This window comes from Triturus cristatus, chromosome 1_1, assembly GCF_964204655.1.
Source record: "Triturus cristatus chromosome 1_1, aTriCri1.1, whole genome shotgun sequence".
Taxonomy (NCBI): domain Eukaryota; kingdom Metazoa; phylum Chordata; class Amphibia; order Caudata; family Salamandridae; genus Triturus; species Triturus cristatus.
Genome location: NC_140579.1, coordinates 20,734,434 through 20,746,642, shown reverse-complemented (window position 1 = coordinate 20,746,642; position 12,209 = coordinate 20,734,434). Strand labels below are relative to the sequence as shown.

The 12,209-nt window shown below is 52.8% G+C and overlaps 1 protein-coding gene across 1 annotated transcript in view; it reads left to right on the top strand.

Annotated features, from left to right (window-relative positions):
- Positions 1 to 12,209, top strand: part of LOC146869177 (peptidyl-prolyl cis-trans isomerase FKBP10-like) — an 89,317-nt gene that overhangs the window by 25,018 nt on the left and 52,090 nt on the right. Inside the window, exons 2-4 of the mRNA XM_085642034.1 lie at positions 7,451 to 7,596; positions 8,662 to 8,851; positions 11,269 to 11,414. Of these exons, the coding sequence (XP_085498160.1) occupies positions 7,451 to 7,596; positions 8,662 to 8,851; positions 11,269 to 11,414 (482 nt within the window). The remainder of the gene's footprint in view (positions 1 to 7,450; positions 7,597 to 8,661; positions 8,852 to 11,268; positions 11,415 to 12,209) is intronic.

Here is a 12,209-nt window from a genome sequence, read left to right as displayed (position 1 = left end):
GAGGCCAGTGTTGGACTGTGAGTATCGTCTGTGCTTCCAGCAGTATACATGCGATTGAAAGTGGAGGTGCGGGGCTCTGTGCTCCTGCAGAGGTGTCGGCCTCAGAGGACTGTGCTGGGAGCGGTGTCTGGGCAGTCCTGGCCGTGCTGGGAGCGGCTCCTGTGCTGAGGCCGGTGTTGGACTGTGAGTATCGTCTGTGCTTCCAGCAGTATACATGCGATTGAAAGTGGAGGTGCGGGGCTCTGTGCTCCTGCAGAGGTGTTGGCCTCAGAGGTCTGTGCTGGGAGCAGTGTCTGGGCAGTCCTGGCCGTGCTGGGAGCGGCTGCTGTGCTGAGGCCAGTGTTGGACTGTGAGTATCGTCTGTGCTTCCAGCAGTATACATGCGATTAAAAGTGGAGGTGCGGGGCTCTGTGCTCCTGCAGAGGTGGCGGCCTCAGAGGACTGTGCTGGGAGCGGTGTCTGGGCAGTCCTGGCCGTGCTGGGGGCGGCAGCTGTGCTGAGGCCAGTGTTGGACTGTGAGTATCGTCTGTGCTTCCAGCAGTATACATGCGATTGAAAGTGGAGGTGCGGGGCTCTGTGCTCCTGCAGAGGTGTCGGCCTCAGAGGACTGTGCTGAGAGCGGTGTCTGGGCAGTCCTGGCCGTGCTGGGAGCGGCTGCTGTGCTGAGGCCAGTGTTGGACTGTGAGTATCGTCTGTGCTTCCAGCAGTATACATGCGATTAAAAGTGGAGGTGCGGGGCTCTGTGCTCCTGCAGAGGTGGCGGCCTCAGAGGACTGTGCTGGGAGCGGTGTCTGGGCAGTCCTGGCCGTGCTGGGGGCGGCAGCTGTGCTGAGGCCAGTGTTGGACTGTGAGTATCGTCTGTGCTTCCAGCAGTATACATGCGATTGAAAGTGGAGGTGCGGGGCTCTGTGCTCCTGCAGAGGTGTCGGCCTCAGAGGACTGTGCTGAGAGCGGTGTCTGGGCAGTCCTGGCCGTGCTGGGAGCGGCTGCTGTGCTGAGGCCAGTGTTGGACTGTGAGTATCGTCTGTGCTTCCAGCAGTATACATGTGATTAAAAGTGGAGGTGCGGGGCTCTGTGCTCCTGCAGAGGTGGCGGCCTCAGAGGACTGTGCTGGGAGCGGTGTCTGGGCAGTCCTGGCCGTGCTGGGGGCGGCAGCTGTGCTGAGGCCAGTGTTGGACTGTGAGTATCGTCTGTGCTTCCAGCAGTATACATGCGATTGAAAGTGGAGGTGCGGGGCTCTGTGCTCCTGCAGAGGTGTCGGCCTCAGAGGACTGTGCTGAGAGCGGTGTCTGGGCAGTCCTGGCCATGCTGGGAGCGGCTGCTGTGCTGAGGCCAGTGTTGGACTGTGAGTATCGTCTGTGCTTCCAGCAGTATACATGCGATTAAAAGTGGAGGTGCGGGGCTCTGTGCTCCTGCAGAGGTACCGGCCTCAGAGGACTGTGCTGAGAGCGGTGTCTGGGCAGTCCTGGCCGTGCTGGGAGCGGCTGCTGTGCTGAGGCCTGTGTTGGACTGTGAGTATCGTCTGTGCTTCCAGCAGTATACATGCGATTGAAAGTGGAGGTGCGGGGCTCTGTGCTCCTGCAGAGGTGGCGGCCTCAGAGGACTGTGCTGGGAGCGGTGTCTGGGCAGTCCTGGCCGTGCTGGGAGCGGCTGCTGTGCTGAGGCCAGTGTTGGACTGTGAGTATCGTCTGTGCTTCCAGCAGTATACATGCGATTGAAAGTGGAGGTGCGGGGCTCTGTGCTCCTGCAGAGGTGTCGGCCTCAGAGGTCTGTGCTGGGAGCAGTGTCTGGGCAGTCCTGGCCGTGCTGGGAGCGGCTGCTGTGCTGAGGCCAGTGTTGGACTGTGAGTATCGTCTGTGCTTCCAGCAGTATACATGCGATTAAAAGTGGAGGTGCGGGGCTCTGTGCTCCTGCAGAGGTGGCGGCCTCAGAGGACTGTGCTGGGAGCGGTGTCTGGGCAGTCCTGGCCGTGCTGGGGGCGGCAGCTGTGCTGAGGCCAGTGTTGGACTGTGAGTATCGTCTGTGCTTCCAGCAGTATACATGCGATTGAAAGTGGAGGTGCGGGGCTCTGTGCTCCTGCAGAGGTGTCGGCCTCAGAGGTCTGTGCTGGGAGCAGTGTCTGGGCAGTCCTGGCCGTGCTGGGAGCGGCTGCTGTGCTGAGGCCAGTGTTGGACTGTGAGTATCGTCTGTGCTTCCAGCAGTATACATGCGATTAAAAGTGGAGGTGCGGGGCTCTGTGCTCCTGCAGAGGTGTCGGCCTCAGAGGACTGTGCTGGGAGCGGTGTCTGGGCAGTCCTGGCCGTGCTGGGGGCGGCTGCTGTGCTGAGACCAGTGTTGGGACTGTGAGTATCGTCTGTGCTTCCAGCAGTAAACATGCGATTGAAAGTGGAGGTGCGGGGCTCTGTGCTCCTGCAGAGGTGGCGGCCTCAGAGGACTGTGCTGGGAGCGGTGTCTGGGCAGTCCTGGCTGTGCTGGGAGCGGCTGCTGTGCTGAGGCCAGTGTTGGACTGTGAGTATCGTCTGTGCTTCCAGTAGTATACATGCGATTGAAAGTGGAGGTGCGGGGCTCTGTGCTCCTGCAGAGGTGTCGGCCTCAGAGGTCTGTGCTGGGAGCAGTGTCTGGGCAGTCCTGGCCGTGCTGGGAGCGGCTGCTGTGCTGAGGCCAGTGTTGGACTGTGAGTATCGTCTGTGCTTCCAGCAGTATACATGCGATTGAAAGTGGAGGTGCGGGGCTCTGTGCTCCTGCAGAGGTGTCGGCCTCAGAGGACTGTGCTGGGAGCGGTGTCTGGGCAGTCCTGGCCGTGCTGGGAGCGGCTCCTGTGCTGAGGCCGGTGTTGGACTGTGAGTATCGTCTGTGCTTCCAGCAGTATACATGCGATTGAAAGTGGAGGTGCGGGGCTCTGTGCTCCTGCAGAGGTGTCGGCCTCAGAGGTCTGTGCTGGGAGCACTGTCTGGGCAGTCCTGGCCGTGCTGGGAGCGGCTGCTGTGCTGAGGCCAGTGTTGGACTGTGAGTATCGTCTGTGCTTCCAGCAGTATACATGCGATTAAAAGTGGAGGTGCGGGGCTCTGTGCTCCTGCAGAGGTGGCGGCCTCAGAGGACTGTGCTGGGAGCGGTGTCTGGGCAGTCCTGGCCGTGCTGGGGGCGGCAGCTGTGCTGAGGCCAGTGTTGGACTGTGAGTATCGTCTGTGCTTCCAGCAGTATACATGCGATTGAAAGTGGAGGTGCGGGGCTCTGTGCTCCTGCAGAGGTGTCGGCCTCAGAGGACTGTGCTGGGAGCGGTGTCTGGGCAGTCCTGGCCGTGCTGGGGGTGGCTGCTGTGCTGAGACCAGTGTTGGACTGTGAGTATCGTCTGTGCTTCCAGCAGTAAACATGCGATTGAAAGTGGAGGTGCGGGGCTCTGTGCTCCTGCAGAGGTGGCGGCCTCAGAGGACTGTGCTGGGAGCGGTGTCTGGGCAGTCCTGGCCGTGCTGGGAGCGGCTGCTGTGCTGAGGCCAGTGTTGGACTGTGAGTATCGTCTGTGCTTCCAGCAGTATACATGCGATTGAAAGTGGAGGTGCGGGGCTCTGTGCTCCTGCAGAGGTGTCGGCCTCAGAGGTCTGTGCTGGGAGCAGTGTCTGGGCAGTCCTGGCCGTGCTGGGAGCGGCTGCTGTGCTGAGGCCAGTGTTGGACTGTGAGTATCTTCTGTGCTTCCAGCAGTATACATGCGATTGAAAGTGGAGGTGCGGGGCTCTGTGCTCCTGCAGAGGTGTCGGCCTCAGAGGACTGTGCTGGGAGCGGTGTCTGGGCAGTCCTGGCCGTGCTGGGAGCGGCTCCTGTGCTGAGGCCGGTGTTGGACTGTGAGTATCGTCTGTGCTTCCAGCAGTATACATGCGATTGAAAGTGGAGGTGCGGGGCTCTGTGCTCCTGCAGAGGTGTCGGCCTCAGAGGTCTGTGCTGGGAGCAGTGTCTGGGCAGTCCTGGCCGTGCTGGGAGCGGCTGCTGTGCTGAGGCCAGTGTTGGACTGTGAGTATCGTCTGTGCTTCCAGCAGTATACATGCGATTAAAAGTGGAGGTGCGGGGCTCTGTGCTCCTGCAGAGGTGGCGGCCTCAGAGGACTGTGCTGGGAGCGGTGTCTGGGCAGTCCTGGCCGTGCTGGGGGCGGCAGCTGTGCTGAGGCCAGTGTTGGACTGTGAGTATCGTCTGTGCTTCCAGCAGTATACATGCGATTGAAAGTGGAGGTGCGGGGCTCTGTGCTCCTGCAGAGGTGTCGGCCTCAGAGGACTGTGCTGAGAGCGGTGTCTGGGCAGTCCTGGCCGTGCTGGGAGCGGCTGCTGTGCTGAGGCCAGTGTTGGACTGTGAGTATCGTCTGTGCTTCCAGCAGTATACATGCGATTAAAAGTGGAGGTGCGGGGCTCTGTGCTCCTGCAGAGGTGGCGGCCTCAGAGGACTGTGCTGGGAGCGGTGTCTGGGCAGTCCTGGCCGTGCTGGGGGCGGCAGCTGTGCTGAGGCCAGTGTTGGACTGTGAATATCGTCTGTGCTTCCAGCAGTATACATGCGATTGAAAGTGGAGGTGCGGGGCTCTGTGCTCCTGCAGAGGTGTCGGCCTCAGAGGACTGTGCTGAGAGCGGTGTCTGGGCAGTCCTGGCCGTGCTGGGAGCGGCTGCTGTGCTGAGGCCAGTGTTGGACTGTGAGTATCGTCTGTGCTTCCAGCAGTATACATGTGATTAAAAGTGGAGGTGCGGGGCTCTGTGCTCCTGCAGAGGTGGCGGCCTCAGAGGACTGTGCTGGGAGCGGTGTCTGGGCAGTCCTGGCCGTGCTGGGGGCGGCAGCTGTGCTGAGGCCAGTGTTGGACTGTGAGTATCGTCTGTGCTTCCAGCAGTATACATGCGATTGAAAGTGGAGGTGCGGGGCTCTGTGCTCCTGCAGAGGTGTCGGCCTCAGAGGACTGTGCTGAGAGCGGTGTCTGGGCAGTCCTGGCCATGCTGGGAGCGGCTGCTGTGCTGAGGCCAGTGTTGGACTGTGAGTATCGTCTGTGCTTCCAGCAGTATACATGCGATTAAAAGTGGAGGTGCGGGGCTCTGTGCTCCTGCAGAGGTGGCGGCCTCAGAGGACTGTGCTGGGAGCGGTGTCTGGGCAGTCCTGGCCGTGCTGGGGGCGGCAGCTGTGCTGAGGCCAGTGTTGGACTGTGAGTATCGTCTGTGCTTCCAGCAGTATACATGCGATTGAAAGTGGAGGTGCGGGGCTCTGTGCTCCTGCAGAGGTGTCGGCCTCAGAGGACTGTGCTGAGAGCGGTGTCTGGGCAGTCCTGGCCGTGCCTGGAGCGGCTGCTGTGCTGAGACCAGTGTTGGACTGTGAGTATCGTCTGTGCTTCCAGCAGTATACATGCGATTGAAAGTGGAGGTGCGGGGCTCTGTGCTCCTGCAGAGGTACCGGCCTCAGAGGACTGTGCTGGGAGCGGTGTCTGGGCAGTCCTGGCCGTGCTGGAAGCGGCTGCTGTGCTGAGGCCAGTGTTGGACTGTGAGTATCGTCTGTGCTTCCAGCAGTATACATGCGATTAAAAGTGGAGGTGCGGCGCTCTGTGCTCCTGCAGAGGTGGCGGCCTCAGAGGACTGTGCTGGGAGCGGTGTCTGGGCAGTCCTGGCCGTGCTGGGGGCGGCAGCTGTGCTGAGGCCAGTGTTGGACTGTGAGTATCGTCTGTGCTTCCAGCAGTATACATGCGATTGAAAGTGGAGGTGCGGGGCTCTGTGCTCCTGCAGAGGTGTCGGCCTCAGAGGACTGTGCTGAGAGCGGTGTCTGGGCAGTCCTGGCCGTGCTGGGAGCGGCTGCTGTGCTGAGACCAGTGTTGGACTGTGAGTATCGTCTGTGCTTCCAGCAGTATACATGCGATTAAAAGTGGAGGTGCGGGGCTCTGTGCTCCTGCAGAGGTGTCGGCCTCAGAGGTCTGTGCTGGGAGCAGTGTCTGGGCAGTCCTGGCCGTGCTGGGGGCGGCTGCTGTGCTGAGGCCAGTGTTGGACTGTGAGTATCGTCTGTGCTTCCAGCAGTATACATGCGATTAAAAGTGGAGGTGCGGGCTCTGTGCTCCTGCAGAGGTGGCGGCCTCAGAGGTCTGTGCTGAGAGCGGTGTCTGGGCAGTCCTGGCCGTGCTGGGAGCGGCTGCTGTGCTGAGGCCAGTGTTGGACTGTGAGTATCGTCTGTGCTTCCAGCAGTATACATGCGATTAAAGTGAAGGTGCGGGGCTCTGTGCTCCTGCAGAGGTGGCGGCCTCAGAGGACTGTGCTGGGAGCAGTGTCTGGGCAGTCCTGGCCGTGCTGGGAGCGGCTGCTGTGCTGAGGCCAGTGTTGGACTGTGAGTATCGTCTGTGCTTCCAGCAGTATACATGCGATTAAAAGTGGAGGTGCGGGGCTCTGTGCTCCTGCAGAGGTGGCGGCCTCAGAGGACTGTGCTGGGAGCGGTGTCTGGGCAGTCCTGGCCGTGCTGGGAGCGGCTGCTGTGCTGAGGCCGGTGTTGGACTGTGAGAAGTGTCTGTGTGGACACTTGGGGGCAGATTTATGAGCCCCTTGCGCCACTTTTGCGTCACTTTTAACATGGGAAAAGTGACGCAAAAGTGGCGCAAGGGGCTCATAAATCTGGCCCTCAGTGCGTACTGTGGCCGGTGCTGCCGACTCTCTGCAGTGGTTGTGCTAATGCACGCAGCGTGAGTAGGGGCTGAGAGCGCCCTAGGGCTGCGAGGCGCGGCAAAGCGACAAATGGGCTCCATAGCAATGGACTTTGAACGTCAGAGGTTTTTTTCATGCCTTTAGTGTCGGAGGTTAGCTTTCAGGTGCTATGGTTTTGACAGAACTATTTTTGTACCTGTATTCTATGTCTAGCGTTGTTTGTCTCTAGGGTTTCAGTTAACATTTTATTTTCAAGTAGGAGACGCTTCTTTACAGGATCTTTCTCTGTACTGTTAAGCAACAGCCATACTAAAATAGATTAGACCGATATTATTTATGAAGAAATACAGAAAGAAAATCCGTTTTAAAATGTCACTTTTTCTCAGGTTAACTTCTGACTGACCTGCCAAATCTCATGGTATAGACTACAGCGAAAACCACTTGTCTCAAAGGTGCGAAATATAATGGTGGTGTGGGTTTTATTTAATAGCTCCCACTGCTTTCACAATTGCTTGTTCAATAAATACTAATATTGGGATAATAAATTGTGAGCACGTGTTGACAGGCTCACATTATCTTTAAGGTGATTTTTTAAATTTTATTTTTTTATGCTTCTATGAAGAAATGCTGTGAGTTGGCAGGCGTGTATCGAGACTTTGAGCAATTGGCATTGTTAAATTAAATCATATTAAATTACAATGCATTTTATTTGTTTTCCAAAAGAAAACCAAAAAACAATGTAATTTACAGTGTTAATAGCTCAAAATAATGTCAGTGCGAGACCTGTTGCATTAAAAGCTTGTCTTTTCTTCTAGCTATGACCGTGGAAACGCAGTGGCCGGCTTTGTGGGAGTGGGTCGCCTTATCACCGGCATGGACCGAGGCCTTCAAGGAATGTGTGTGAACGAGAGGCGCCGCCTCGTTGTACCCCCTCACCTGGGCTATGGCAGCATTGGAGTCAGTAAGTACACGCGTGTCGCACACGTAGACCCAGTGGCCTTGGCGTGTGCACCAATGTGAAATGCAACTATGACGGATACTACACAAGTCCTTCGTTGCTTTGAGGCAATCATTAATGTTGATTTACTGATGGCGGACTGGGAGGAGGGTGTACCTTGACCATAAGGAAGGAAGCCAGACTGGTAGAAACCTATTCATTGTTACTGCTGCTGTTAAGCGACTCGCCCTGTGTTTTTAGATGAATTGCACAGTGGGAATTGTATGCTTCTACCCATGCACGTTGTGAACCTGTAAGTCCCTGTGTGCAAGGCGCCATTGGCGTGATATTCGGGCCTCGCAAACAGTGTCGCCCATGTCGTGGGGCCACTTTTTAGTTGTGCATGTTCTTGGTGTTCATGGCTTGTCCATCATACATTTGATTTGATAACCACATGCCTCTCTTAACAGCTGGTAATGTACAGAGGGTGTGGTGGTAACAATGCTGTTAATCCTTTTTACCTAATTCACCCTATTGCTCATGCAAACTGGCAAAGCTTTGCACCCAACCGTCTGTGGATAAAATCTCGTCATCATTTCGAGTCTTTTTTTTCTGTTTGACAACTAGGGGGGTAGATACCCAGTATAAAATGCTGGATTATAAATTGGAGACTAGGGCCAGTGGAATACACATAGAGACACTTGTTGTTATTCTAAGTGGAAACCTCAGAGTTTTACTGCATCTGCTGTATACCTCCTTTCTTGCAGTGTACACACATTTATTTACTTCAATTTGTTCCCAGCAGCGACAGAAGTTAAAAGTGGGCGCCCTTTTGTTTCCCTGTCTGTTCTGCATCCCCCTTTCCTCCTCTTGAAATCCAGAAATGGAAACAATACTCTATACGTGGCCTTCAGAATTAGGCGTGATACTCCGCTTAGAGCCTCTAGAACTGGACTCTGTTCTCCAGATGTGGACACAATTCTTTAAGAAGTGGGGTAGGCACCGTTTATGTTTTGGGATGGCATCTGTTTATGACCACGGTGAGGGCTCAGTGTGTAACCTCTCTGTCCCTTCCGTCTCTTCTTCCAGCGGACCTAATCCCCCCAGATGTCACCCTGTATTTTGACGTCATCCTGGTTGACATTTGGAACAAGGAAGACAAGGTGCAGGTCACAACAATCCACAAGCCCGAGAACTGCAACCGCACAGTGAAAAACAGTGACTACGTGCGGTACCATTACAACGGCACCTTGCTCGATGGAACCTACTTCGACTCCAGGTATGGCCTGGGGATTTCCTCTGGTTGGGTGAGGTGGGACAAAGGAGTTGTTCCTAGTTCATGAAAAAGCTCTCCCAGCATGTTGATTCTCACCACCTCACTTCTGATTGCTCTCTGCCAGCAGAACATTGCCTTGAAGGGTTAAATAGCACGCATCTCAATATTGCCAAATTTGTTAGCACTCAATTTACCAACCTCAAAATAATTAAATGCTGCCTTGACCTTGCCTGGGCTCGAACTTATGACCTCAGGATCACACCTGCGAGTACTTAACTTTGTGAGCCATCTTACCATCCTGAACTGATTGCACGTCCCGTTCCATGAACCGGCCTGAAAATAGGCCATTAATAAAGGAGAGCTTCTTAATTTTGCAGCGTGGATCTTTTCTGGATTCACTATGTTGTGCATTATTCCGCCATCGAGTGGTTGGGCCCGGAATTGTAGTATTTGTTCTCTCTCTTTTTAGGTCTCGCCTGACCCAGCGCATGCGCTGGTCTGGCGAGACTTATTGAGAGGGCTCCAAAAAGTGCTACCAGGCCAGCCTAGAGCTACAGTGCATGTGCGCGGGCACACACGCCGTGCTTTTCCGCGAATACTTTCGCGGCCGCACGGCCGCTTTGATGTTTGATAGTGATCGCTATCGCGATCACTTTCACATTCGCGGCCACACGCCCACTTGACATAGCTAATAGGTCTCGCTTTTGGGACCTTATAAGTATTTAGTTATGCAACTGTTGCATGGCTAAACACTTATGAGGTCCCAAAGGCGATACCTATTGGCTATGCCAATGCTTGTTTTTGTTTGTTGCTGGTGGGCGTCAACATAGTACCATTTGGTGCCCTTCTGTGACATCGACTTCTAGGTGGAGATATTGTTGGGCAAATGTACTATTATTTTGTGCAACCAAAGTTGCTTTGTTGTGTGAAAGGGACAGAGCAGGACAACCCCACACTTTCCCCAAATTGTGTCACACAATCAGGCTGTTTAGCACCACACACAGCCCATTGCACCATTATCCGAAGGTGTGTGCACGAGTGTTACATAGGTTTTGTACTGGAAGGTTAGCTTTCTAGTACAAAATACTAGGCTTAAGCTAACTTCAAAACGTTTCCTATTTCGTATGTATATTGTACAATGCAACACACAAGGACAGTTTACAAGTGTGGAGAAATAAAAACATTTTTCCTACTAAGCGTTTGCCCCGAGGTGGCGTTGTTTTTTGACACAAAGTCCTGTGTCCCATTGTTAGTAGCTGGGTCTTTGCCTCAAAAGGCTTGTGGATGCCTAGACACCCCCATATACCCCCCTTTAGGACATCCCGATGAAGCAAAATAATGCAGAGCCGCCCTGCTTTGTGCTCCTTTTAGGCAATATTTCAGGGCAATCGCTCTGGAAAGTAAATGTAAAATCAGCACTTTGAGCCGGCGCAGGTGCCAAAAGTCAATCCAACTGCTGCAAAGTTTTGATAAATCTAGCACGACGTGGCTAGTGATTGGTGGAAATGCTATGACTTGACACTTACAGCACATGTATTCTTCACAATAGTTTACATTTTAAAATCGTGTGCATTTGTCCTATGCAAAACAAAATCACCTTGTGGTGAGCACAGGATCTCGAAACATGCCCTTTGATGCCACGTGATTCATGCACCAGCTAAACCTTTTTTTTGGATCTTTTAGGCTCAACACTGGAAAAAAAACCTGCAAAATAAGCCAGGAAGTTGATGCATTAAAAAAAAAAAAAAAGACTTGGGGGCATATTATCAAGAAACTGCGTTAAAATGATCGCTATAGCGGCGATAATGGGCTTGATAATATGCCCTTGAGAATTCCCATAGAAGCACATGTTCTGGTGTCAACCTGGGCTTCTATTGGAATTCTCTGCGGCATATTATCAATCCCATTATCGCCGCTATAGCGGCAGTTTTCTGCTGCTAAAGCGGCGATAATTTTAATGCAGTGCTCGATAACATGCCCCTTGGAGCTTTGAAGCATCAGAAGCTAATGTACATTTTCTTTCCCTATACAATATCTTTGCCTCCTCTCACTGTGGGCCTTTTCCAGTTCCTTTTCACTGGTTTGCCCCAGATTTGCTCATTGTATTTTAAAAATGCAAAGCAAGAGAATTCCGCCTGCGGTCTCACCAAACTATATATAGTCCCAAAATTTTAGCCATGTAATTGTTGAGACTTCCTATAGACGTTGGAGGTACGTTGTTAAATTGTTTCACTCTTCAAAAGGTTGACACGCCAACCCTGGCATGCCTATGAATTCAGCCCTTTTTCCTAACTATAACATCCACACAGGTCTCCAGCTTTGGCCCATCTTTCTATTTATTGTCTGCCCAATCCAGGCTTTGCTTTTAAATGTATCGAGTGGACTGGCAGTGACGCGTCATTTCTGCTCTCTCTTCGCAGCTACAGCCGTTCAAGCACCTATGACACCTATGTTGGGTCTGGCTGGTTGATTAAAGGCATGGATGAAGGTCTTCTGGGGATGTGCGTGGGCGAGCAACGGAAGATCATCGTGCCCCCCTTCCTGGGCTATGGCGAGAAGGGCTACGGTAAGACATACGAGTGGGTTGGCACTGGGCAAACCTTGCCTGCTCCAGCATCACAACAACAGATGTTAGAATACTTTACAAATAATGCAAATTTTAAAAAGAGCATGAAAAATTAGAAGGCTTTACAAATAATGCAAACTTTAAAAAGAGCATGAAAAAAAAAATTAATTCGGCCTCCCGGACAACAAACAAATAAAACCTACTTTTAAGAGACTTTTTGTCTTCTTCAGAGAATAGATGGAAATCTTGGCCACTAAGAATAGTTGAGTATATGTTTTGCCAATCCACAAAATTGCATGTGTTATATATTTAGCGTAATCGCAGGATGTTACCTAACAAGCTCATGTCGTTTCAAATCAAATTTCGATCAAATCCTGTTTTTTCTTCACACCGATTTTTTGATTTGTAGTTTTCTAAGTGCAGGACTACAAGTACTTGAGTAGAAATTTAAAAAAGCACTGGCCGTGCTAAATGGTCTGATCTTGGCAAGCTGGTTTGATGGTTACATCAATTTTAATTTGTGTATTTCAAGCGTGTGCCATACAAATAAAAAATAAACATTGCTATCACCTAAATGTGGCAGCCGTATGCTTGAAACAAAAACATAATAAATAACAAAAAAATAATAACCATCAATTGTGATAGCTACAACTCTATTATATGGATGCCTGACATTCTTTTTTTCTTAGCCTGACTGCACAGGAAAATATCATTCTTATTGGCACAAAAGCCATCCTAGGCTTTGAATGTCTGTAAACTGAAGAGACTTTAACCAAGACAGGAATGACAAAATAC